The following is a 27798-nucleotide window of genomic DNA, read 5'->3' on the forward strand; positions in this document are numbered from 1 at the left end:
AGCCCAGCTGTGGTTACACTCTCTATATAAGAGTAACACACTATTTATAATGAATGGAAAATCTATATAAATAGTAATAATAATTTAAAGGGTTGCCTGTGGATGATAAAATAAATTCAAAATGAGCAGTTGGTGTATAATCACTTTAGGGTTCCTCTCGCCCCTCCGGGTGTTCTTTTAGCTGTATCTTTGCTGTTCCTTGGACTGCGCTCTTCTGGACAGAAATCTTGGATGTCTGGGATCTACTGGTGGCACTTGCCAAGCTTCAAGGGCACTGCACTCAGTGCTCTGATTACCAACGGAACAGCTATTGCCTTCACCCTTAACATCTTCTTGAGCTCTTCTCTCAGCCCTACTTCTCAAGCTTCTTGTGTTCCTTTGTCCTGATGTTGCTATTACTCAGTATAGCTACATCTATCACTACAGCCATCTTCCTCTGCTTGTCCACCACTACCATGTCTGGCTGGTTAGCTATCACCAGTTTGTCTGTCTGTATCTGGAAGTCCCACAGGAACTTAGCTTGGTCATTCTCAACCACCCTAGGAACCATGTCCCATTTTGACCGTGGGACTTCCAGGCCATAGTCAGCACGGATGTTTCTGTGTATATGCTGGCCACTTGTTTATGTTGTTCCATGTATCCCAGGGAATCTTTGCACAGCCTGCACCTGGGATCTTGCTTGGTGTGGTAGAACCCTGCTTCTATTGAGCTCGTGCTAAGACCTATTTCTTGTGGTGCCATGATTAGGGCCTCTGTATTGTCTTTCAGTCCAACTTTGTCCAGCCACTGATACAATTTCCTCAATCTGCCTTCATACATACCATGAAGGGGCCTGTCCTACCATGATGATTCTTCTCCTTGCTCTTTTTCTTTCTTGGGTTTCTGCTGCCTGTAGAATTCATTTCTGGTAGTTTGATCCCCTCTTTTCTGACTACCTTCGCTCTCTTTGTTACTATTCAACTTTTTCCAATCCGAATGACATTCCGATGTCACTGCTGTAGATCCTAGTGGTGCGGATTGGTGAATCGATGTCTCATTCACTCTTGGCATATAGCTCGATGTCATCCATGTAGAGGAGGTGGCTGTCAATTGCTCCACTCCATAGTCGGTATCCATAGCCATTGCTCACCAAGGGGTTTAAGGCTTATGCAGTTGAAGTTGGCTTCTAGAGTTGTTTGCCATGTCCCCATTGAGTTTGTAATGAAGTTCAGTTCAGTTCAGTTCATTTTTATTTCAAACATGCGCCTTCACATTCATTACAAAATATCATTCCATTCTTTTGTTTGAAAAGGAGTAGGCAGAAGTCTACACTTATTATTCCCTACCCCCTCAAATTTTGCCTTTAATTTAATTTTCTTTTAGCCTTAAATTAAACAAACAACATATGAAGTAAAAGTAAAGCAAAGACAAAACAAAACAAACAAATAAACAAAACAAATAAACAAGCCCCACCACAGTATAGTTACTTTCATATAAATAAGGACTGAGTGGTAACGTTTGCAGATTGACAAATTATGAGACAAACAAACTAAAACACTATTACGAACAACATTTCCGCACTGGGTTAACCCTGTTTTCTTCATTCTTATATTTGTTAAAAAATTGTTTTTTATATTTCATTTTAAACTAGTTTATGTTGTTACTTTCTTTCATTTCTTCTGTTAGACTGTTCCATAATTTAACTCCTGCTATAGAGATAGACATACTTTTCAAAGTTGTTCTAGCGCTTTGTATTTTCAAATTCTATTTCCCTCCCTCTTTAGCTTCTGTGAAGCACTTTGTGATTTTTATCTTGAAAGGTGCTATATAAATAAAGTTTTACTTACTTACTTAAGTTACACCCACCTTGTCTTTCTATAAACAATTTACAGATTTCTTTTGGAAGCAATTTATTTCTTACTTTATATATTATTTGCTTTCCCCAGGACGGCAATGCTCCGTGCCAATTTCCCTCGAACATAAGTAATGTGTGGTTTCCAACAGACCTTGTGGTCAATGATCACACCAAGAAATTTTATTACATTTACTCTTTCTAAATATACATTGTCAACACATATTTCTACTTTGATATTTTTATTTTGGTTTCCAAACAACATAAATTAGTTTTTATCTAGATTCAATGATAATTCATTTATATCAAATCACTTCTTTAATATCGTTAATTCCTGTATGATCATCTCCAAAACCTGTGGCAATTCCACACCTGAACAAAATATATTTGTGTCATCTGCAAATATTACAAACTTTAAAGTCTCCTAAGGTCCTGTTGATCTTGTATAGTGTTAGGTATTCTAGGATCCATGCGTGGGGCATTGAGTAATATGCTTTCTTGTAGTCAATCCAGGCAGTGGACATGTTGGTCAGTCTGGTCTTGCAGTCTTGAGGAACTGCTCTGTCTACAAGTGGCTGGTGTTTTACCCCTCTGGTATTACTGCCAATTCCTTTCTGTGTGCCGCTGTATTGAGCTATTTGCAGGGGTGCACAAAAGTGGTCCGCAGGTGCGGATTCGCTGTCAAAATAAAAGATGCGCACCAGATAAGCTCCTTTAAGCAATTACTTTGGTGTTCCTCCACCTCCAAAGAAATGTCATAAGGAGTCCGAACCGCAAAAGAAGCACGTATTGAAAAGTGGTTGCAGGAGGTGAGCTGGCTTCAAATGATGAACGCACAGAGATGTGGTGCAGAATATGCCGTGAAAATCTCACTCTAGCGGACAAAAACAGTGCCTTTTATCTACGCAAACACGCGTTGCAACTTCTTATCTGGTGCACGTCTTTTATTTTGACAGCGAATGCGCACCTGCGGACCACTTATGTGCACCCCTGTCTATGTGCCTATTCATCTTAGCCACCACTTGGTTAGAACTTCCTTATAGTGTTACCACTACACTATCCAGCTGCTCTCTCTCTCTCTCTCTCTCTCTCTCTCTCTCTCTCTCTCTCTGTGTGTGTGTGTGTGTGTGTGTGTGTGTGTGTGTGTGTTTGTTTTATGGTTATCTTACCCTAAATTACCACTGCACAGACATGCAAATCTCAATGACATTTCTCCTCTGCCCTCTTTAGGCCCTTACTGTAACCGTACATGGGATGGCTGGCTATGTTGGGATGATTCAGCTCCAGGAACTGTCATGCAGATGTGTCCAGCATATTTTATGGACTTTGACCCTACTGGTAAGGCCGTAATGGACACACATGGTCTCTTTGTATTCTTCTTTTTTATTTGTACTGATACAGTAAGTGAATAATAGATTGAACAAAGATAGTTATAGTTTTGAATTTACACCACCATAGTTAATTTTAAATCAAGTAATGAAGATGTGATTGATCTCTAAATCACAATCAAACGGGTTTAACAAAAATGTTGTATTATTTGTTTAGGAATTAGAGGCATTTCTATACATAGTCGATACATAGTCACCAATTTTCATTTTCATTGGACTGACAAGAAGTTTCTTGGACAGGTGTCCATTCCCTTGCTATTTCGTGAGAAATAAAGGACACGTAATGTCTGAATTTCATTCAAAGTAATGAATTTGTGTTTTATAGCTTTTTTAGTCATTTTAGTCAATGTAAGGCTCAAAAAGTTATCAGTGCAAGTGAAGAAGCCCGTCATTAGGATCAAAACCAAAATAAATCTATTAGTGTGATCGGAAAACTAAAGGAGTAGCCAAATCAACAATCTTGTGCAGTGTTAAAACAATTTTTTGCACTGATCAGAAGACAACTAGAGAGGATGTTGACAGAATTCTGTCGATGGTTCAGAAAACCAACTCTGAAACATTTAGCCAAGTCAAGAACACTTTCAAGGGGGTAGGCATGTCATTGTCAAAAGTCTGCAATCAAGAGACACCTTCATGAATGAAGTACAGGTGGTTTACAACAAGGTGCAAACCACTGGTTACACTAATGAACCTGAAAACCAGATTTGACTTTCCAGAAAAATCTGATGAAACTAAGGGTAATTTACTAGAAAAGGAAGACAAAGCGGAATCATCTGTCCAACATAGTGGAGACTTTGTTATGGCATGTGCCCGTACGGCTGCTAGTGGAACTAGATCACTAGTGATGAATGGTGTTTTGACTTTTAGTTGAAATAGCAGGATGAATACTGAAGTGAACAGGGCTATACTCTCTGCTCAGATTCAGCCAAATGCTGCAAAACTGTTGGGTAAGACGAAAATGACCCAAAGCATATTGCAAAAACAACCTTTTCGCTAGTTAAATGCAGAAAGTTCCACAAACAAACAGCAACTTAAATAAGCTACAGTAAACACATGGCAGATCATTTCAAGGGTGAAAAAACAGCATTTAACCCTGGAGAACCAATGGGGTCAGATCCGAGCCCATGGGTTCTCCAGGGTTAAAGATGTCCATGGGTTAAAGTCTTAAGGCAGTCATTGACTTCATGTAAGTATTAAAAACAGTCCTGATATTTAAAAATTAAGTTAGTTTGTCTAACTAATTTAGAGACTTCAAAAATGGGGGACTGTGTTTAAAAGTTGTTGCATTTGTTAAACTGTAATAATTTTGTTAAACCCTTTTAATTAAAGCTAAAAGCCTTCACTTCAAGGACAATTTGATGGTTTTATTTAAAATCCACTGTGGTGGTTTACAGGGGCAAAACTGCAAAAATTGTCCCTTTGTGCAGCAAAGAACAGACCTAACTGCATGTACTACAAATCGTCCACGTGCTGTATTTCATGTATAATGGGCCTATCATTGCCAACTATGACAACATGTAAAATCTGTTCATTCAACAGAGAGGGTTACCAAAGTCTGTAATCCTGATGGCCAGTGGTTCCATCACCCAGAGAGCAAGAGAATCTGGTCTAACTACACCATGTGTTCTGCACACACTAACCACAAACTCAAGGTAAAATGGAGCTATTTTCATCATTTACTGCATTTGTTTAATTTGGTTTGGTTTTGGCTGAATTGACCAAATTGGAGCATTGACCTTTACTGTAATCTGGTTCTGTGTGCCACTGTTTCGGGAGCTATTTTTCTGAATAAATGAATGTTTTTTGTGAAATTTTCTGACTGGAGTTAGAATTTGTTCGCACTTTCAACTTTCAACTTGCAATTTTATCTTATCTCATTTGATCTGATTTGGAGATGCCAATTTAACTATTAGAAAGCCATAAAACTTTGCAAACTCATCTAACCCTCCAAAATATGTCTAAGTAGAGTTCTGATAGAAATTTTCACCTTGCTCAAATCTGCTTTTAGTCTAATCAACCTCATGTCTAGACTGAACAGGCCAGTTGTTTGAAGAATATTCCTGTCAGAAACAAATCTCTAAAGCCTGTCAGACTTTTTGTATATTGTCTTTAATCAATTTAAAATTCCCATGCCATTTCTCCAGCAGTGATTACTGTTTAGTGCATCTTAATTGATGGCCATTCAGCAAATACTTTCTCTCTCAGAAGAGAGTTTACAGTTGTTTTATTTGCATTGCTGTGTGCTGCTTTCACATACTGTGAAGAGAAGATGCAAAGATTGTATTCTGTGCTGGCTAACATCTTAATTTTAAAAGAAAATCACTCTTAGTCAGCGATAAATCTATTTACATTCATCATAGCTGAGCAATTTGTTCCCTGCAGCTTGCCATCAGTGTCTACTACATGGCCATGGTGGGTCATAGTCTTTCCATTGTGTCCTTAGTCATCAGTCTGACCATCTTCTCCTACTTCAAGTGAGTCATGGGAGGTTTCTTCTGTCTGGGTTAATTGACTGCTTCTTGTTTTTTCCCTCTTCATAATCATATGATTAAATTATCATAGAAAATAATGGTGATTGCTTGAATGGGAATATTAATCTCCTGAGAAAAGTATTAGTTCACTCTGAAGCACCCGTAACTAATACGGTAGTCCATTAATGCTGTTCCTTTGCTCTCTCTGCTCTCTTTCAGGAGCCTTAGCTGCCAGAGAATCTCCCTTCATAAGAACATGTTTCTTTCCTTCATCTTAAACTCAATTGTTACTATGATATGGCTCACATTCAGCATAGTCAATAACCAGGGCACAGACACCAGCAACTCTGTGAGCCACCAACTAGTCTTCATCTCATTACACTCATGAGTTTTCTCTGTTTTCAAAAAGGCCTTATAATCCATAGTCTAGTGCCTTTCTCAGTTTTCACCTGTGGTCCTCTGTTTGTGTTTAATTACATATTTATAAAAAATCTGCTTATAACATATTCAGTATATAAGGACTTACGATATCCCCTCTATCAGGTGAACTGTAAGATCCTGGCTGTACTGACTCAGTATACCTCTACTTCCACCTACTTCTGGATGCTGTGTGAAGGCATCTACCTCCACACACTCATCATAGTGGCCGTCTTTGTTGGGGAACAGCAGCTCTTCTGGTACTACATCCTGGGGTGGGGTGAGTCAGGAGGATCACACACATTTGTGCCTTTTCCAATTCTTCTTGGAGTTCCTTAGTCTAGTTATGTAGGAATTTGCATCATGTTAGCAGCAAATTTGCAGACCTGGCTCTGGCCACAAAGGGCCAGGTAGGTTGGGATAGCTTTTTTCCCCCTTAATATTATTGTTAAGGGGATTATTATTATTATTTCCTCTTAATTATTTACTCTGGTTATCTTTGTCCACTATTAAAATTTGCTTGATGATCTGAAACATGATATGCATGACAAATATATATATATATAAAAAGAACAAAACAAAACTAAGAAATCAGGAAGAGGGTAAATACTTTTTCACGGCACTGTATCCAAACACGTGAGCATGTATTATACATACATATACATCCTCATTCACTAATACACTAAGATGTACTGCTGCGGCTGCAGCAGCCTCTGCAGAGATCCTGGGTGTCAGACTAGTATTCATTTCTGATTTTCTCTCTCTCTGTCCAAAGGTTTTCCCATCGTTCCTGCTGTCACATACGCTGTGGCTCGTGGGCTTTTCCACAACGACCCGTAAGATGCAGCACATTTACTGTTTTGCCATTGTCATCTCTGTAAATCAGAAGCTCAGACTAAGATGAGAAATGTAGTAAGACGTGTAGAGATATCCGTACTGGAAGTAGAGCAAAGCACAAGAGAGTTTTTCATCTTTTCTATAGTCTCTAAAATATGAAGTGGATTCTTGTATAGAAATATTTGACTGAAAAATGTTCAACAAACTAAGGTCAGTATATAATGGATATAAGCTAATGACTGACAAAGCCTGACTCGCTGAGAGTAATTTGATTCACTGTAATCCACATGTACAAGCTGCAATGTGACCCATTCCCATAAGCCACAATCTTTACAGCCTGCGAAAACACTGATAAAGATTGTGGCTTACAGGGATAGTTTATATAGCGACTATGTCTACAGCAGCTTCGTAAAAGATGTTTTGCCATCATCATTATTATAAGCAGATGAACACCTTTGACATTAGTTGAGTAAAATATATTGTGGTATTATATTTTTAATTTGTCAGTTATAGTTTTTGGATAATTTGATAGCTCCACCCCTTCCACACCTTTATTTTACTTGCTACGTGCTTTTTTAATGTAGAATATTAAGTTCACCTGATACAGTCACATGGTTTATATTGCTGGATTCATCACAGTCAGACCTTCTCCCCCCAAAAATGTTTGGTGTTTACTGATCTTTATATTTTTATATATGTAGCACTCTATTCAATCAGTCCATCATGATATTTATATTCTTTTTTTCAGATACGTAGAAGAACCCTCTGCCCACATCTGTCACATCTAATTTGGTTTGAATCAGAGCTTCCATTATGAAATTTCTCCCATCTGAACTTTGTTCAGAAGTTTTTAAAATTTGGGGAGGTTTTTTTTTTTTAGAATATCTGTCAATTTAACTGCTTTTTCAGTAAAATATTTTTATACAATAAAACATAAGAGACTATATAAGAATATTAAAAAAAAACACTGTGATCCTTTGTTCGGCCTCCGGTATGGACTCAAAGAATAAAGTGCTTTTGCAGGTCTTTACTCTAGCCTCATAGTACAGTCTTTTGTTAAGAAGAATTATAAAATATAGAATTATCTCATCAAATTGCAGTGTTCATTGAGTGTGGCACAAACGATGAACAATGATTTCCTCTTTGTGTTTGTTTCAGGTGCTGGATTAGCACACACACTCAGCTGCTCTACATCATACACGCCCCCATTCATGTTGCACTCATTGTGAGTTGATAACAGTGCATTTTAAATATCTTTTACCCAAATTTTAAATATTGAGTGACAGTTCATTACACTGCTGCACACTCTGATACATGAAATAGACAATATACCAGATACACATTCATTTATTAACAGAGAGATCAAATACGCTGTGTCAGCCTTTAAGTGCCATGATAAATATTGCCAGCATAATTACAGTAAAATGATAAAATGCTAATAAAATCATAGCTTTGGCACTAGTTTCAGAACCTGGATGTCATTTTTCAAAACGCTAAAAACAAAATTCTCATTCAAAACACTGCATTTGCGTTCATATGTTTTTAAGGAAAACTGGTACAGTTTCACTGTTTAGTTGTTTAGAAAATCATTGAATATTAGAGTACATGCAGTACACATATGTCGTTGCTGTAAAAGAACCAGTAGAGAGAATACAACAGATGCAGTGGAGTCAATGAACAAATGTTAAATTTACTAATGAAATCCACTGTAAGACGAGGAGAGCCTCTGCTATGCACCTCCTAGATGAGTTGCTCTAGGCATGTTCCACTCAACAGGAGGCCTCTGGGGCAGACCCAGGACATGCTGGAGAGATTACATCTCTCGTTTGGCTTGGGAAAAAACTTAGTCTCCAATTAGTCTGCTGCCCCCACAACTGGGACCCAGATAAGTGAAGAAAAATAGCCGACTAGATAGATAAAATACACTGTAAATAACAGCGTGGTTCCCTTTAAATGAAAGCAATTTGCTAAAAATAATATACATATTGGAACATATTGGAAAGAACCTTTGGCGAGTCCAGGCCCGACACTTGTCTGCTGTTATGTTGCATGTCTGGAGGATGATCACTTGTTGATGCAGATGCCTGTCACATATTTTCTACTTCCATGTGGGGAAAAATCCTCAGTCACACAGAGGAAAGGAGAGTGCATGGGCAAGTCTATGATGGTGAGCTGTGGATGATCCTGAAACCATGGCTCCAGCTGAAAGCATCATGCAAATTAACATTGTCCCACACAGTATCACAGAATTCCCCAGCAGTCCCAAAGACCAGATTTAGCTCATAAAGAATGCTACAAGGAGCTCTGCATTGTATGAGCCAACACAAGATCTGCATCCCACCACACCATCTTCTAATATAGCAGCAGACATGTGATGTTGGCCTCACGTTGTCAAGATACTGTGATGGTGTTCCACTGGCCAGTGAAATTCTGACCTCGCTCTTTGTCTTGGCTTGTTGGAAGCCTGCCTGAGCCACAAAAATGAACTTAAGAGTGTTTTTACTTGCATCCAGAGCCATAAACTGAACATACTTAATGGTCTGTTGCTTCTCTATGTCTGCATTTCTCTCGAAAAGCACATAGTAGAGCTGTTTTAGGGAAATTGGGTACCTTTTCAGCATATGTGCAGTGGTTGGGATACTTACAGATTCCACATTGTTGAAGTTGTCTTCTGATGCAGAAGAAGCCAATCACGGCCAACTATTGTTCATCAGTTAAGAGTGTGTCTCTGCCTGGTTTAGTGTCAATTCCACTGGAATAATTACAAGAGAAAAAGTATTACTGTAGAGCAGATTTGGCCTGAAAACATGTTACACATTAGCACGTAGTACCCAACATGACATCCAGGTTCTGAAACGAGTGCCAAAATGATTGTATTAAACTGTAAAAGGCACACAATGTAGACAGTAAGTAGTCATGTATTAAACTTCAGTCTCCTTAATTACTGGGACTCCAGTGCCACCATCAGGCCACTTGTTGTATTTTCCGTATAAAAGATTTTTTTAAAGCCTCATAATAAACATTATGTCTCATTCTTTTCATCCATATTTGTTTTAACCACATATATTTTTCTCTATCCCCCTCCATCCATCTATCCAGGTGAACTTTTTCTTTCTCCTGAATATCGTCCGGGTTCTGATAACCAAACTGAAAGAGACACACTGTGCTGAGTCCACGACCTACATGAAAGCAGTTAGAGCCACGCTCATCCTCATCCCTCTGCTGGGAATCCAGTATATCCTCATACCTTGGGCGCCGGATGGACGCATTAGCCACGCTGTCTATGAGTTCTTTCTTAACATCTTCACTCACTTCCAGGTACACTCAAAACAATGGCACACTTGAGATACATTAAACTCTGTGATCAAACCAAAAGAGTGCTTTCGATAATTTGCAACATGCAGTGACAAAGAGCACTTTTTGCTCCTAAAACTGCATAAATAAGCACTGTGTATTAATATTAACCCATTCCAAATTTACCATGTATAGTGCTCTCACTAAGAAATGTTTTTTTACTGCTATTGAATCTGTCTGGCTGTTACTTTTCAGGGACTCCTGGTGGCATCTATTTTCTGTTTCTGCAATGCTGAGGTATGTCTAAGAAATTTTCAAAGTGCTAAACTGACTAAGACTTCAGTCATGACACAAATAATGTAGATTTTTTTTTACTCATTCGATATAAATTCTGTCCGAATTTCCAAAATGTTGACTTAGAATTGGCAAAAGAGCATAGATAAGATGACATTTATTCACTGTTGATGTGCAGGCTCAAACAGCAGTGCGGAGGAAGTGGTTTCAGTGTAAATCTGCCTGGGGCAAAACCGGCTGGGGTGAAACACCTCTCACCAACAACCACTTTAACTACCACACCAACTCTTCCATCACCGAAACCAGCCGCATCACCATGAACGTAGAGCCGTCTGCCAATGCACCTTCGGAAAAAAAGGACTCGATCTCCGTGGTGCCGCAAAACGCCAGCAGGAAGAAGAGCAATGCATGCACCAACGGGGAGATAAGCAACATTCTGGAGACCACTCAAATCTGATTGGATAAAACACAGAGGTGACGGTTTTAGTGCCATATACACACACACACAACACACACACTGAAAAAAACAGGGACTGACGGAGAGTTTTCACAATAAATGTTAGGTTTTGTATGTATGTACATAATGTCTGGAGAGCGATTTAAAAGCATGTAATGTGTAGCTCACACAGGCACATTTCTACGCTTACGTTTTTGGACTTTTAGGAACTGATGAAAAAAACAAGCGTTCATCATCGTCGTTCATCATATCCAGTAATATCCAGTAATCGTATTGTAACGTTTTGTTATGTTGCTGCAGTCAAGTCAAGTTTCAGTTGTTGTTTGTTTTTTGTAGTTTTCATCAGAATAGAGAAAGATGACAATCCTGACACTGTATCTTAGATGCAGTTAGGAAAATAGATTTTTGGACAATGACACATCTCTACACCACCAAACACGATCTACAGCAAATCAAACAATCAATATGCGATTAATAAAAGTATTGCATTAGCTGTTTAGGAATTCTAGCCATTTTATTACATTGTCCCCTATTTTCTTTGAGTAATTGGATAAACCAATTACTTTAAATTTTAATTTTAATTGAACAGTTTTTAAAGATTTGGATGAAAATCCTTTTGGAGTCTAAAAACTATGGATATCATCAATGGTGCATTTCCTTTGAGATGCTCTGCCAGGTCTTAACCGCAGCCACATTCAGTTGCTGCTTGTTTCCCTGCCGCTAGTTTTGTATTTAGTAACTGAAAAGCATGCTTTATTAGACTGAGATGAGGTGACTAGCTTGATTGTAGACTTTAAAATTATACAGCTACCTCCCTGAGAGCGTTCTTGGGTTAGCTAAATTCAAAGGGTCTTGCTAAACAAGGAAAGAATTTGCAATCATCTTCTTTAAGTTGCCTTTTGTGGGCTTCCAGATCTTTTAGAGCTGTTAATGGTCAGCACTACATTTTCTACTAAATGTAGTAGATTGTTGATTTGGCCACTTGAAAAGCTTTTGCTATCTGTCTGATAGGTTTATTTTTTGGGAATGATTTCCTCTTTCACTTTCATGGACACCTTGCGGGACCTCATATTGAGAGTTCCAGCAACTGCAATCAATCCAGATATTTTATCTGAAGCCTTATTTAAACCTCTGATAACTGTGTATTAAAACATTGCTCTTTTCTAAACAGTTAATGCATATTTTCAGGTGAGTGTTTGTGTCATTAGTTGCCCCATAGAGCTGCCGAATGCTTAACTGTATATCAGAGTGACCAAGTGAATGTCGTAGCCCAGAGATGTGATTTTTTTTTTTTACAAACTTTTATTTAAGAAAGATAAAAACACCTCATGTTGTCTTGAAAGCCAGCATCCTCATTTAAGTTGTTTCACATATTAAATTTCACATCACAGTGAATCCTATAATAGAGCTGGAATTTATTACCAGAGGGAGTGCTGTGCCCAGAGAGTTTGGAAAATACACTGTTATAGAACTAATCTGCCCTATACAAAATGCAAAAAAGGCAAAATGCTGTAATATTTAGTTTGAGTTGGCTTTTACTGTAACAATGAAAAAAAAAAGATGTTACTTTTTTTTTTCAAAACCAAATGATACAGAAAGGCAGCTAACTAGACATGTAAATCTAAAAATTATATCCAAAGTTTAAGCTAGCTGGCCCAATAGCTGCAGCTGGATAATCTGAAACTTAAACCCTACGTATTCTTTAGCATTTTGTCGAAAAATACCAATTTTGGTAAATTGAAGTGGCGTTATGGTACTTCATCACCTAAGTAAATGACACAAGCAAACCCACTGAGGTGAAAAGCTGAACCAAGTTAAAATTTAGCAAAATGTGAAGCTAGCAACTGCTATGCTAGCTGTTTCTTACACAATGTAATTCAGTTAGTTCAGTTCAAGAGAATGTAAGGTAAAGACTAAACAATATTGTGTGTTGTTGTGGTTTAACTAGACTTGTCGTGACTAGTTATAGTTTGGAGTTTTATCCCTTAACTTCAATCTGTAACTGAGCAGCCAGAATGTTGGGGGTTTTTGGACAGTCAGCAAAAGAGCTAAAATACAGGAGTGGTATTTTATTTTTCAAAACTTTATTTACATATTATCCAAACTATATTTACATATGCAAAAAAATATTTCTTTTGCTCGTCTTTTCTCATTGTCTCTTGCTGAGCTCCGGTTTCAGTTTCTCTACAATGAGATTAGAACTAGAACGGCTCAACTAGGTTGGCTCAAAACTCTGAGGCTGAGGTTTAAGTACAGGAAAGGCTCAGAGAAGTTCCATAAATAGTGTGTGCACTAGACCCTGACCAATTTATCGGCAGACCAATACTATCAGCCAATCTCAGCCAATCTGTTGGTACTGAAGACATTAAATATAGTTGATAATTCAAATTTGTAAAAGAAAACAAGATGGAGAGCTACCCTTCAACTATGTCATGAATGTTGATGATGAATATTTTGTCCACCAGGGGGCACTCTGCAACTTCCCTGTTGGTAACACACCTGTTTGGAATGAAGCAAACACAACAACCAGCTGGGTAGAGCATATAAAAGTAAATAAATAGCTACACACAACAAAAATATAAGGAAAATCTATTCATGTTTCATGTGTTTAAAGGGGGGGGAAAGGAATGTTGAACTTTAAACCACCAATTGTTGGTATCAGACGATTTGTTTCTTCACAAATTCCCCACTACTTTCTCGTGAACAATGTATGAAAAAAAAGCACTTATTTAATGTCTGCCATTAATGTTTCTTTTATAATTATATTACTTTTATTGTAATGGAACAGGTTATACTGATCTGATGTAAAGCTTTAATACCCTGAGGTTTCAGATGAAACGAAGATGAGCTTTTGTCTAACTTCTGTAGACAGGAGAAGAGTTTGTGCGTAACAGATGTGTGTGCCTTTTTTGTTATAGTTTTTCCATAGTGTTGCTGTTTTATTATTTCAAAGAGTGCTTATTATTGTTACACAATGCTTTCCCCCTCCCTTTGCACAGTTATGCATTTACAGTGACTTTACAGAAATACAATTTAATAGTAGTGCACTGTATGTATCCTGGCTACAGTCCACTAGAAAACTGAACAAGTCTTATTGTTAAAGGTGAGCTGTTAGCAAATGTATTTAGCTGTTATTACAGCATGTATACACACACATCATAATAGAAAAACAAAGGCTCCAGTGTGAATATAGTGAGGTAACAGGAAATTAACTAAGCATGAGAAAGAGCTATTTCACTTAATCCCACCCACTTGGGAAGTGCCTGCTCAGCAGAGAAACAACTGTCATGGATGCATTTGCAAAGCAATTTGAGAAACATTCCAATAAAGTGCCAAAACAAATTTTCACTTCAAACATATTACTCTAAGGAGCTTGGAAAGAAAAGCGACTCAAGGATGGTCGTTCACAGTGGACATAGATAGCGTCTTTCACTCCTCTTTCAAGCCATCTGTCTTCAAGAACCCTAAAGAACTCCAGTCGTGTTTCTTTCACAGCTGCTTAGATCGCCATGACGTGGATGACTGAGAACCTACACAGACAAACATAATACTGTATTTATATTTTTAACACTGCCATTTATGTGTGGAAATAAATTTGTGTGACTATAATCCAGCTGTGTCTGTTACTATTCTATACTTTGGGTTATTTTGGGAATATTTGTAATTTACACAAGTGTTTCTGCTGTTATTTTACATACTTATGCTCAACTATTTTCCCATTAAACTATTTTAACTTTTGCTAGTTACTTTATTATTTGGCGTATATTTAATATGGCAATCTGTGTGCTACTTTATTTCTTTTTTGGTTTGTTTATTATTTATTTTATTTAATATATCTTATTTAGTGTAAACCAACACTATATAAAGTAATTAAAATAAGTACTATTAACTTTAACAGCTAATTGAGATTATATGTTGGGAAATAAGCGGTTTGCTAGGATGACCAGCATCAAAATGAAACGTTTCCTGATTTATTAATGAATTGTGCAGTAAAATATGTATTAGTAAATTTGTGTACACATTAATATTTCACCTTTAATACACCAATTCATTGTTTGATCATTTCCGAGGACCAAAATAGTCACTGAAATGCTAAAGTTAATTGAATAGTTAATCCAGCAGCTAATAGGGAAAGCAAATTGCAATTTTAAATAGATTTAGGTTTTATTGAGAGTTTAATGTTTAGAGTTTTTTCTGTAAATTCGTTTTTCATTAAAGGCATTTGTTAATGAATTGATAATTCATTTAGAATTATTCATTTAGATTTCCATTCCATTGACCATTGACCTCTGTCAATGGCCCCAGGGTGGCTGTGGCTACAATGTAGCTTGCCATCACCAGTGTGTGAATGTGTGTGTGAATGGGTGGATGACTGGATGTGTAAAGCACTTTGGGGTCCTTAGGGACTAGAAAAGCGCTATACAAATACAGGCCATTTACCATTAGATCATCAAATAACAAATCACTTGGTTGATACGATAGGACAATCTTCCCCAAGTATTTAGGTGTATAATACATTATTTTGTAAAATATCTTAAACATGGGCATACATCTGCTTTAAGGTTATTCGCTGTTTTCTTAGTACATGTCGATTTTCTGAAAGAAAACCGTATTTTATTGTACTGTAGTAGAAAAGGACGAGGTCCCACCGAGATTTGAACTCGGATCGCTGGATTCAAAGTCCAGAGTGCTAACCATTACACCATGGGACCGGATGGTATCGCCAGTGTGGGTCGTCGACTTTTGAAGAAAGTGAAGAGACTCTCTGCTTAAAATTTTAGGTGTATTTGTCTATTTACGTTCAGCTACATTACAACGACACAGCTGAAACGATGACATTAAACTGTAATTTATGTTTATAGCTTTTTAAAGACAGCTAACAGGATATGAGTGACGTTAGCTGCAAAGACATGTTGTAAGTTTTAAGCGAGCTCCTTTAGCTAACTCAAACATGCCAAAGACTGAAAAGGCAGCGTTGATTCTATGCGCTTTTATATGAGTAGTAGTTTACGTGTACTCAGTAGTATAACTAGCTAGCATTACAACACAGTTCTCATATGAAACGCCGCTAACCTTAACCGTTGCTTCCAGGTTCATTCTTACCGCACACGTAAATTACTTTGGATGCTTGAAATGAACTGAATGATAAATGAGAAAGCAGGGTGAGAATAAAGTACATATATACATCTGTTATGTTATGTTATTATCATTAGGTGTTGTTGGTTATTGCTGAGTTGTAGTAACACAATACGCCACGTGGAGGCAGCAGAGGATGTGTTTTTAACCACACTCCACACCGTCGTCTACTTCTCTATGTTTTTGTATCGTTTGCATTTTTATTATATAATTTCACTAAAACCGTGCTCTTTATTGGGCTGTACAGGAAGGAATTCCACGCATATTAAATCACCACCCCCGGATGCTTTGTTGAAAATGCAGGTAATCAGGCAGGCTATAAGTTCTGTCCCTACACTGTTTAAGCTATTGTAATGACATTTTCCCCCTAAATGAGATTGATTATATTTTAATCAAACCTAAAAATAAGTTTCCACGGTCACTGAGCTTATGCACTACAGCCGAATAAGCACGACTGGTTCTGCCCCAGTTGTGCAGACCTAGATAATTACAGAATGCTGTGGATCAGAATCAGAATACTTTATTGATCCCTGGGGGAAATTATTTTTTGTTACAGTGCTCCATTTTAAACCAACATTAAGACAAGACAGACAATACACTAACTAAGAATAGTACAATATATACATATATATACATACATACATACATAAGTCACTTATAAATAAATATTTGGAAAAGAAACATGTGTAGCTGTAGCAGCAAACAGTGTGTTAAGTGGATGCGTTGTACAGGGAGATGGCCACAGGCAGGAATGATTTCCTGTGTCGTTCAGTGGTGCTTTTCAGTAATCTCAGTCTCTCACTGAACGAGCTCCTGTGGCTGACCAACATGTCATGGAGTGGGTGGGAGGTGTTATCCAACATTGTCTTTATCTTGGACAGCATCCGCCTCTCCGACACCACCTTGAGGGAGTCCAGCTCCATCCCCACAACATTGCTGGCCTTACGGATCAGTTTATTAAGTCTGTTGGCATCTGCGACCCTCAGCCTGCTCCCCCAGCATGCAACAGCATAGAGGATCGCACTGGCCACAACAGACTCATAGAAAATCCTCAGCATTTTCTGGCAGATGTTGAAGGACCTCAGTCGCCTCAAAAAATAGAGACGACTCTGGCCCTTCCTGTAAAGTGCTGTGGTGTTTTTAGCCCAGTCCAGTTTATTGTCAATGTGTACTCCAAGGTATTTATAGTCCTCCACAATGTCAACACTGACCCCCTGGATTGAAACAGGGGTCAAGTGTTTCCTGGTCTTCCTGAAGTCCACGATCAGTTCCTTGGTCTTTGCCACGTTGAGCTGCAGATGATTCTGCTCACACCACGTGACAAAGGAGTCGACCACAGCCCGGTACTCTGTCTCATCATCCCTGCTGATGCATCCAACCACCGCAGAGTCATCAGAAAACTTCTGAAGATGGCAGGTCTCTGTGCAGTGGCTGAAGTCTGTGGTGTAGAGGGTGAAGAGGAAGGGGGAGAGGACAGTCCCCTGTGGTGCCCCTGTGTTGCTAATCACCTTGTCAGACACACACTGTGGGAGACGTACATATTGTGGTCTTCCTGTCAGGTAATCAACAATCCAGGACACCAGAGAAGCATCCACCTGCATCGCTGCTAACTTATCACCCAGGAGGGTCGGCCTGATGGTGTTGAAAGCACTGGAAAAGTCAAAAAACATGACCCTCACAGTGACAGGATGAGCTTCTCTGTATAAGCTCTGCAAGTCCATCCAATACAGCTCCATCCACACATAGTGTAATAGAGAGGTGCTATGGTGATACATTCACTTGATACCCCACAGCTTATCTATACTAACAGCTTAAAGCAGCCATACTCGTTACAATCTCTAGCATGTGAGCGGATGCCTCCCGCTTCACCTTCGGCCCCATTAAAGACTGGTTTTAATGCACGTATGTTTAAGCAAACAGGCCACTTGGTTACACTCACATTCGACCTAAGAAGGATCAGAGGGAAATCAATGTGGTGTTGAACTTTGGATGCAGGAATGTGACTGAAATCAATTTAGTGGAGTGTTTGTTGCAGATCATCCTATACTGTGGTAACCCCTATAGAAGTAGGTCAGCCACACAGAAGGAAATAGATAAGATATCATTTCAATCTTTATTTTGAGAACAGCCCTGATAGTTTTAATTTCACCCAATTATCAAATGCAGGGTCATTATCGATGTGCTATGTTTATCTCTACCCAACTTAAATTTACACACACATTTATTGACATTTTGAAAGTTTCATGATCAAAGATCATTTGAAGCATTCGAGGTGAAAAACTGCTGAGTGCAAGCATGAATAAATCCCATATGCACATCACATGTGAGCAGGCACAGGAGTAGATGAGCCTCTTTTCTTTTCCTTTAATCCCAGCCTGTCAGATTTAGGCTAAATCCTGTTTTAGTGATAGCCTCAGTTCTTGTCCAGGCAAGACAAGATGGTATGCGTGGCCCTTCAGTATGTTCTACACACTATACACTGTTTCATTTTTCTGGAATGCGCTTTTACAATGTTTATAGTTTTAGTATTTTTAAGTCATTTTTTTTGCTATAGTATGCATCAGTAAAGTTTATTTTAATCATGTGTGAACTGGGGTAGAATCAGTGTTACCAAGTTAGCACATAAACTATTGATGAGTGGGTCAGTGGACTTATTTTTCACCCAGTTTTCGCATCTATTGACTTAATACTGTTTCATGAGTCAACAGCTTTAAAAAAAACAGCTCTATCAACACAAATCAGTTACAAATCAACCATCTAATCTTTTGAAGCTTTAAAAAAAACCTCTTTCATGTATAACACGTGCAGTGCACTAAAATGTTCAACCTTTATTTAAGAAATTGGAGGCTGAGCTTAAGGCATTATCATTATAAGAACATGTCTGACAGACAAAGCCAGCAAGTTCATGCTTCAAAGAGAAACGAAAAGAGCTGCCGATCATTTTTATTTTTAAGTCCTTCTTAGCTGTAAAATGATGGCTCCTTCCTAACTGCTGCTGCCCTTCACTATTACAGTGAGGAAAAGAATGAGTGAAGGTAACAGGTTTCAAAAGCATTAAGTGAATCATTTCTTAAGATGAGCATGAAAAGCATTCTGAAAAAAACATTATTTTTAGCTACTAAATTGTAGCTGAATTATACCTGTGTTACAATAAATGTCAAAGCTTTAATTCAGTGTCTAAGCTAAGTGAGCAATGTCACTGCTTAGTTTGTGACCAATCAAAACTGACAGCATAAAGTATTTGCTCCGATCGCCTAAGTCTCTCTTTGCAAACACACTATGGACAGAAAAAGGAGTTCAGGTATTGCAATACTGCAATACATATTTCAAATCTGCAAACAGCATCTTTAGCTTTCATGTAGCTCTTCGGGCCATAACTGCAGATATCATCGTCTAGCTGGGGTTTGTCTGGTCTGATTTTAAAGGGGTGTGATTTGCAAAAGGTGGATTACTCTTGAGAATATTTGTTATTGATTTAAAGGCTTGGTCTTATTAAGGCTCATCTTTTGTGGCAACATCACAATGGGATAGTATTCCAGTTTTTCACAGGAAAAAGTGTCAATGAAAGGTCTGGCGAAAGACAATGAAGTAAGATCCCGCATTTGCAGTAAATCAGGAGAGGAAAAATACAGTAAAGCACACTGTTTCTTCTGAACTTCAAATTTACAGGCAGGCACCTCAGCTAACCCCCATTACTCTACGCAGGTGTGCTTTGCAGCATCTCTTGAGATTTGTGATCTAGCTCTTTGATGGCTGTGCAGCCTCTCTTGGTATGAATACACTCGCTCCCTCTTTGGCATTTTAACTGAAGCGTGTCCAAATTTCGCCCTTGCAAGCCATCACATATTTAATCTGATATTCTGTGATGTTAGCCAAGCTCGTAAAATGTAAGGTGTGCGGCTCGAGCAATGTGGGTACTGCAGGTGCTGCAGGAAAGAGCAAATGCAGGCAGCGTCCAATGGGTCACACATGAACGACACTTTTTTGGTTATAAAAAAAACTATACCTCAAACATGCACTGTGAAAAATGTGTGAATCTTTTTGTGTAGAGACAGGCATATTTGCAATCCAGATCTCCAAACCCCACAAAAAGCTAAAAGATGTGTTTTTTTGTATTAGCTAATTATAACGTACAGTAAAAATCACAGTGATTTAGTGGTCATTAAAATGTGTTCAGAATTGGCAAATTAACGACCATTCATCTCATGAATCACGACACACTGCTCTCCCTCACATAAACTGCCATTATATATCAAAAGTATTGGTATTGGTGATACTGGCCCTGTATCTGGCATCAGATTGGTGCCAAAATGTGCAGTATCGCACAGCAATATCTTCAACCACGCTAAGGGTACAGCGTCTTGGGATGGGATTACATTGTATCCCTAACAGGATGAATCTAAACAACTTTTAACAACAATTACCAAAATTACGCCTTTCCCCCCCTAATCTCCAGAAAATCTGTTCATCTTGGTTAGTTTTCAAAAGGCAAAGAGTGTAGAGCACTTGTGAACACCGCTATGAGGCAACAAGCCAAAAACATATTTCCTAGCCTTTCAGTGTACTCTGGTGTACTGTAGATATTATTGGTGTCTCAGCCTGCTGTGTCACCTCTTGGCTGTACATAGCGTCCTGGCCATGATTGTGACCTTAAATGCTCTGACTGGATGCTGCAACCTGATTTCCATCCAGCAGCAAAGCAAGCAGGCAGGCAGGCAGGCAGGGGTCAGTGTTTATGTAACTCACACAGCTTCAGATAAGCACCTTTGGACTCACGCCCCCCTTCTCAGCTTGCTCTTATAATCTCTCCTGATCTCACTCTAACACATCTCTCGCTCCCTGCGGTTGAGATGTGGTCTCTTGACAAATTGATTTTCTTTTTTTTCACACAGACTCACAGTTACAGATCACTTTAGTTTTTCTCCCTGCTTTCGCGGTGATGGAAATTGTATATGAACCAATTACAACCTCTTCCTTTGTGTTCACTTCTGCATGGGCAGTGACTGCCACCCCCTTCTATGTCTCCGTAATGTCACTCTGTCCGCAGTGGTAGATGTGCAGGCCTCCTTCAGTGCAGTATTGTCACATGTGATCTAGTCACTTCCTGTCTGTGCTTCCATGCCTGCCTGGCCCTGGTGAGAGTCTCCCTGCCTGATTGCCACAGAGGAGACAGCAGAAACAGAAAGAAAAAGTAAATAAATTTAAAAAACCAATACCATTCTGGTTTATACTGCAGCGATACATAATAAAAAACTGAACATGTCATCCACAGATCAAACCTTCCTTGCTACCATGAGTAGAAATTTTGTGTTTTTTTTATTGTGACTAAACTTCAGTCACAGTAAGCACTTTAGTGAAATCCACACTCTAAATGGCCACTTAAAGCAAAATGAAAATGAAATTGTGCTAAACCTTGCTTAAATATGCAACCATAAAGCATGTGCAAGATTGGCAAATTTATAATCACTAGAAAACTATGAGCAGTATCTCAAAATAAGGCTCTGAGAATGTTCTCATTTCAGGATAATGAGATGAAATTGAAACCAGAAGCAGCGCAAATTGTAGCCTTTCCGCTAATACTCGCCTTCTTTCTGTTTTATTTACTCCGACTTCACAGTGGTTTATTTTTGTATCATCTTTACTTTCAGTTACTGGATCACTCTGAGGCTTTATCTAATATTCTAAAAATAACAATATTGTAAACACAGCAGCCAGGACATCCCTTTAACCTTGTTTTCACGACTTTGTGCAGATTGCCTAGTTCTCTGTCTTTTGTCTGTTGCAGCTGTTTCACGTATTGACTTTTTGTGTTGTCATTATTTTACATAACAAACATGTACAAGTATAAAGTGAACAGAAATAATCTTACATTAATCCTAATTTAAGATTCTCTTAAATTCTACAGTGAATACTTTATATTTAGTGTCATACTTTTAGGTGTTGATGTTAATCTATTACATTATTGCTCCATATATATTCTTCTATTTTTTATTATTTTTCAGTGTGATTTTTCTGAGCAGTACAAGAATTATTCTTTGGGATAAATAAAGTTTGATCTTTTTATCAAAATTTGTTTGTTTGTTTTTTTAATCTAGAAAAATAACTCACAAAAACTCAGGCAATATATAAAGTTTGATGTCAGTAGCTATGACTGTACATCAGATCCTTATCAGTGCTAATGCTAATATGTGTGCCATGAATGTTATATTAGCACATGGCATAATCTTCTAAGTTGCCTCTAAGTTGATCCCTTCCTGCATAGGTTGAACATTTTTTTAAAACTTCACAAACCCTTTATCTCAGTGAGACTTTGATGGCTTCAATTGCGTTTCTTTTGTAACCATCGGTGAGAACAATACATGTCGAGTTCTGTGATGGTCACGTGATGTGAAATTTAGAGCGTGATCAGGGGGCTAAAATTGCCTCGCAGTCTGCTGTTGTTCCTGGGGGACCTGAGCTAAAGGACACAATAGTTGCACTACAAAGGGTCCAAATGTAGATGATGGCAAATTATTAGTTACACGAGAGCTTTCACAACTTTTCCATCTTGCTCAAAGCCGTAATGTATAGAATTATAATAATTTCACAAATTCAAGCAAAAGAAAAAATACTAAATACTTTTGCTACACTGGAGACAGTCACCATGAAGAGGGGCATTATTAATCTGAGCTCCCCTGCATTCAGAGTGATCACAGAGAACTGTGGATTTATAATGATCATTTATCACATTAATTGAACGTGCTATATGTTTATTCTGAGGCTTCATGAATCTGCTCATAGCGAGGTCACCTGATTTGGTTTCCCTCCATTGATACATATATATATCAGAGAGAGAGCAATCATTATGATGTGGCATACCTATAAACAGACTATAAACAGACGTGTTCTGATTGTAACCACATGCACTTTTGACAAGTCATTAAAAAAGCATATACTCGTGCATTTTAAACGTGTTAAAGAAAAAAAAGCATAACCACATTAGGTGAGGCTTTTGTGCCAGGCTTAATTTTGGTTTTAATCTTAGTCAGCCTGACTAAATTAAATCCGAGGCACATATCAGCCTCAGAAACAGGCATGTGACCTATTTTTGGCCCTTCACTATATTTTAAGAAGGTACACAGTTCTCAGTAGTGACAGCTGCCGAACACGTCTTCCTCCTCCATCCACAGAAAATATATGACTGGATATGCCCAGAGTTGCAATTCAGACTGCTCTGATTTTGATTCTTAAACTGGAACATTTATGTGTCTCATCTTTTCTTAAGTGTCCTCTTTACCCAACATTAAACAAGGTGCTAAAAAGTTATGAGGAAAGCCTTGCATGGGGAGATTAATAGCTAACAAACCAGGAACATGCTTGACTCCAACGTTCTTTTTAAAAAATGTTTTTTTCATTGAGGCCTTTGTCATTTCTCTTACTCATTAAAGGCTGGAATTCTGCAAAACACATTTTAACATTGTTATTCATAGGATGAAAAAAACCTCTTTGACATGTCAAAGATTAGTCAAGGCTAACTTTTCACTGAATAATAATAATGAAAAAGTGCAGAAATACTTTGCTTTCCTTTAATTATAATCTTTTTGTTGCTTCTGTGTGTTCTGTCACCATTTCACAGATGCAAGACTTTTATCCAACGGCATCATTATGCATCCTCACACCCCAGGAGCCACTTTCCAATGGGAGGCTCGCTCTCAAAAGAGAACTATTCAAACACGGTGCAAGACAAACACCGCTCGTTCATTCCTGTGGAGCAGAAAGAGCTCTAAATCTGTCTGAAGCTGTGATTTTGCCTCCAGACTCCCTCCAGGTGGGACGCCTCTGATAAAACCCACAGACTGCATACTGTACTGAGAAGAACTCCCACAGACAGGCTCACACTGTAAGCAAGGATGTGTGCGTGCGTGTGTGTGTGTAAAATAGTGAGGCTGCCTTGCAAATCAAATGGAGTCATAAGGGAAGGCGTCTAAGGCAAGAAGACACATCAGAGTATTATTCTGACAATCGTTTTGCAAATCAGCATTTGAATATTAGTTACTATCATGCAAAAAAGGCCATTTGGATCAAAACAAGCAAAAATATATTTTTGCCAAACGAGCTAATTTTCTAGTGATTCTTATCCTTTGCTTGTTTTTGAACCTGGTATGCTACACTGCTTCACAAGATCTGTAATACTGCCCCCTGCAATATAACACACACAGTATATACCATAAGTGGCCAGGATAGTGTTAAACTTGCTGCTCCACTGCGGTAGTTCAAGGCATGAAAGAATTTAGTCATTTTGATTCCATTGTTGATATCACTTATTCTTAAAAGTAATGCACTAATCACATTTTTCTGTATAATGACCTGAAACACATTGCCTCATAATTACCATTTAACAATATAAAGCTAGGCTGCAGTCCCACACTGACACAAATCCCTTTCCTAATGAGAAGACACATATGATCCTGTCTACAAAAACTGGTACTTTTACATGTTTAAAGTTATCTTCAGACAAACACATTTTTCACTGAAAACTGAAAACGTTTTGAGTTAACAGGAAAGGAACTATCCTTTTTGATGTTCCAGTACCCAGCATGCAGTTTCCCCAGTAACCAAAGTCAGACACAGTCATTTTTTATAATTAAGGTGTGGAGATTAAACTGAACTTGGCAACAGCACACTGTGTACAGAGTGCCAGGTCTATGAAGAATTATTCCCCCCTTTTCAGCGATTTACAGGTGTTTTGAGGATGGCAGGAGGTGCCCCCTGGCATAGTGCTTAATTTTATTAATGAAGGGGTCCCCTTCATCAAAGAAGCAAAAAGGCAAAGGAAAGGCACAATGTGACCTGATTCACGCTGGCAATGAGCCTATCCAATCATCATTATGCTAAATACAGAATGACCAGACAGGTGTTTTTAAACTTGCCGTTTGGATTAGGTAAGTAACATATTCATTGTTGATAATTGAGCTTCTGATGTGCTAGAAGAAGTTTATTTTAACCTTTGGATGTAGACAAACTGGCCAATTCTGCATACCAAGAACAAATTAATATTTTTTAAGCTAAGATAAAAACTAGCTGATATCTTAATATAGCTTCAAATGCATTATAGAGAAATTGGAGTGATGAGCACATTCAATAAACCAGAGTCTCCCAAAATATCCAACTAATCTGTGTTTGAAGAAACTTCTTCCCCAAAGATTGATTGTTCACTGGAACAGTAGTTTAGTGGATCTTGAGATATGAATATTTAGTCACACTCTTTCCTAAAGTTTAGAAGAATTTATATTTATTTAGTTCCACTTGTGGTAATTTAAATCACGCTTTCACAAAGAAAGCTGCTGGCGTCCTCCTGGGATCCTGCTTGTCTGATTGGCTTAGATGGTCCTGGGCTGTAATTCATTCCAGGTTTTTTGCAGGTGGTTTGCAAACAGAAGTATAGTGTTAATGGTCTTATTTTAGAACTTTAAAGACTTCTACGGCCACACGCTGGACTTTATGCTCTTGATTTGTAAGCCATGAATAATGTTAGAATGTCAGACAAGATGAAAGATGTTTCTTTTTTCAGCTCGTAAATGACAAGAAGTCAGTGTTTCTTGCTGAAAGGGAAAAATTGGATTGCACGTTGGCTATTATGAGACCATTACTTTCCACTCTAGTCCAACTAAGTTTCTTTTGAGGTTTCCGATGCAATGTAATGTGTAATGAAAATTAAATTAGTGACAAAATACTAACGTCTTTAATCCCATTTCACTCTTTTTAATCATTCTGGCTGCCAGCTTAAATACACATGGATGTATAAAACTAACTTGTATTGCAAGAGACCTTGGAGATGAAGTGCCATCAAAAAGCTAGTTATTCAGGCTTTTCAGAAGTCTGGAGAAGAATTTCCTTTCATTTTGAAATTAAAGACATTTTTCTAAACACAAGTGAATACTGTTGAGACACTGATTTCATGAGGACATGGCTTTACATGCTGTCATTCACCCATTGTTAAAAAAAAACTAAGCTTGACGCTTCTCTTCTTAGCAGCTACAGACCAATTTCAAAATTACCATTCATTGCTAAGATTTTAGAAAAGGTTGTTGCTAAGCAGCTTATTGCTGTTCTAGATATATACAGCATTCTGGATAAATTCCAGTCTGGTTTTTGTAGAGCACACTCTACTGAAACTGCACTTATTAGACTCTCTGGTGACATCCTGATGAATTATGATGCAGGACAATGCTCTGTCCTGCTGATGTTGGACCTGACTTCTGCCTTTGATGCTGTTGACCATCACATTTTGCTAGATAGGCTGAGACATTGGTTGGGTATATCAGGGTCCGCTTTGGACTGGTTGGCATCTTATCTGTGTGAACGATCTTTTTCAGTGGCTAATTCTAAATACAGGTCCTCTTCTACTTCTCTTGAATATGGTGTGCCACAGGGCTCTGTTTAGGGGCCTTTATGGTTTTTGCTGTATATACCCTCTCTTCAGCACTTATTGAGCACTTTTAAAGATATTTCTTATCACTGCTAGGCAGATGATATTCAGTTATATATCTCCTTTAAGCCCCAAGATGTTTCCAAACTACTGATTTTGCATAGGTGCTTAGATTTCGTTAGGGGATGGATGGCTGATAACATTCTTCAGCTAAATGAGGAGAAAACTGAATTCCTTGTTGTGCTCCCAAAAAATTGGTACCGTACATCCGTACATTCCCAGCAGGTCCCTGAGGTCATGTGATCAGGGCTTGCTGGTCGTCCAACATATGAGGCTGAAAACGAAAGGCGATAGAGCGTTTGTAACTGTGGCCCCCAGACTCTGGAACTCCCTTTAAGCCTGAGATCTGTGGACTCAGTGGTTTCATTTAAAAAACAGCCAAAAACTCATCTTTTTAAACTTGCTTTTGGTTGATTTATGTTTTTATGTTTTAGCTTTTCTGTGAAGCACTTTGTGATTTCTGTCTTGAAAGGTGCTATACAAATAAAATTATACGTGTATAGTATAGTATAAAAAAAGAGATAAAAAAAAAAACAAGCTGAAAATTATGCTGCACTACACCACACAAAAATACATACACTATCAAAATGAAATAAAGGATAAGCCTTCTATGTGCAGAGGTATACTTAAGTCACAAACTATTGCTTTCACTCTGGCCACAGACTGTCATCAACTTCACACCTACTGCTCTTGTAATGTGATGTGCATCCCGCAACCATCCTCTGCACCGTCTGCATCGTTGTATAATTTGTCGTCTTCCCCTCGCCACACCACCACATGTCATCGCCCCTTCGTGTCCTGTGTAAAATGTTTATCTGAGTAGCTCCCACATTATTCATTCGGAACTCATTTAAGCTTAGAGTTTTTCCCAGTTGCTTTGGCTCAAATCTCAAAATGATCACAGAACGTGACGAAAGACTCTAAGAGCAATTATTGGTAGTATTTGTATTTTGTGGTCAAAGTATTCTACAGGTGTAAGTCATGAAATTGAAGACTGTAAAACATGCAACAATTTGCAATCATGGTGGATCCTGGTCAGATAAGCACATCCTGCCCATGGGGAAGGAAGAGGAATAAGGATGGGGAAGTGAGACAACAGCATTTAAGATTGGCCAGAGGGGCCGATGGCACGATATGGCAGCCTCGCTTCTGTCAGTCTGCCCCAGGGCAGCTGTGGCTACAACTGTAGCTTGCCTCCACCAGTG

General features: G+C 38.3%; 1 protein-coding gene and 1 non-coding gene across 2 annotated transcripts in view; one reads left to right on the forward strand and one right to left on the reverse strand.

Moving 5' to 3' along the window:
- The window catches only part of calcrl2 (calcitonin receptor-like 2), a 40350-nt gene extending 25633 nt beyond the window's left edge, over positions 1–14717 (forward strand). The window contains exons 4-13 of the mRNA XM_085393135.1: positions 3062–3169; positions 4759–4871; positions 5602–5693; positions 5910–6039; positions 6234–6387; positions 6883–6943; positions 8103–8169; positions 10044–10262; positions 10494–10535; positions 10711–14717. Of these exons, the coding sequence (XP_085249261.1) occupies positions 3062–3169; positions 4759–4871; positions 5602–5693; positions 5910–6039; positions 6234–6387; positions 6883–6943; positions 8103–8169; positions 10044–10262; positions 10494–10535; positions 10711–10989 (1265 nt within the window). The 3' untranslated portion in view covers positions 10990–14717. The remainder of the gene's footprint in view (positions 1–3061; positions 3170–4758; positions 4872–5601; positions 5694–5909; positions 6040–6233; positions 6388–6882; positions 6944–8102; positions 8170–10043; positions 10263–10493; positions 10536–10710) is intronic.
- A 912-nt stretch (positions 14718–15629) lies between these two features.
- Positions 15630–15701, reverse strand: trnaq-uug (transfer RNA glutamine (anticodon UUG)). The gene has a single exon. It is a non-coding gene; the product is annotated as a tRNA-Gln (tRNA).
- Positions 15702–27798: the final 12097 nt, after the last annotated feature.

Source organism: Rhamphochromis longiceps, linkage group LG20 (assembly GCF_057381845.1).
Source record: "Rhamphochromis longiceps isolate RC_006_pf linkage group LG20, R_longiceps_female_GT1.1, whole genome shotgun sequence".
NCBI classification, from domain to species: Eukaryota; Metazoa; Chordata; class Actinopteri; order Cichliformes; family Cichlidae; genus Rhamphochromis; species Rhamphochromis longiceps.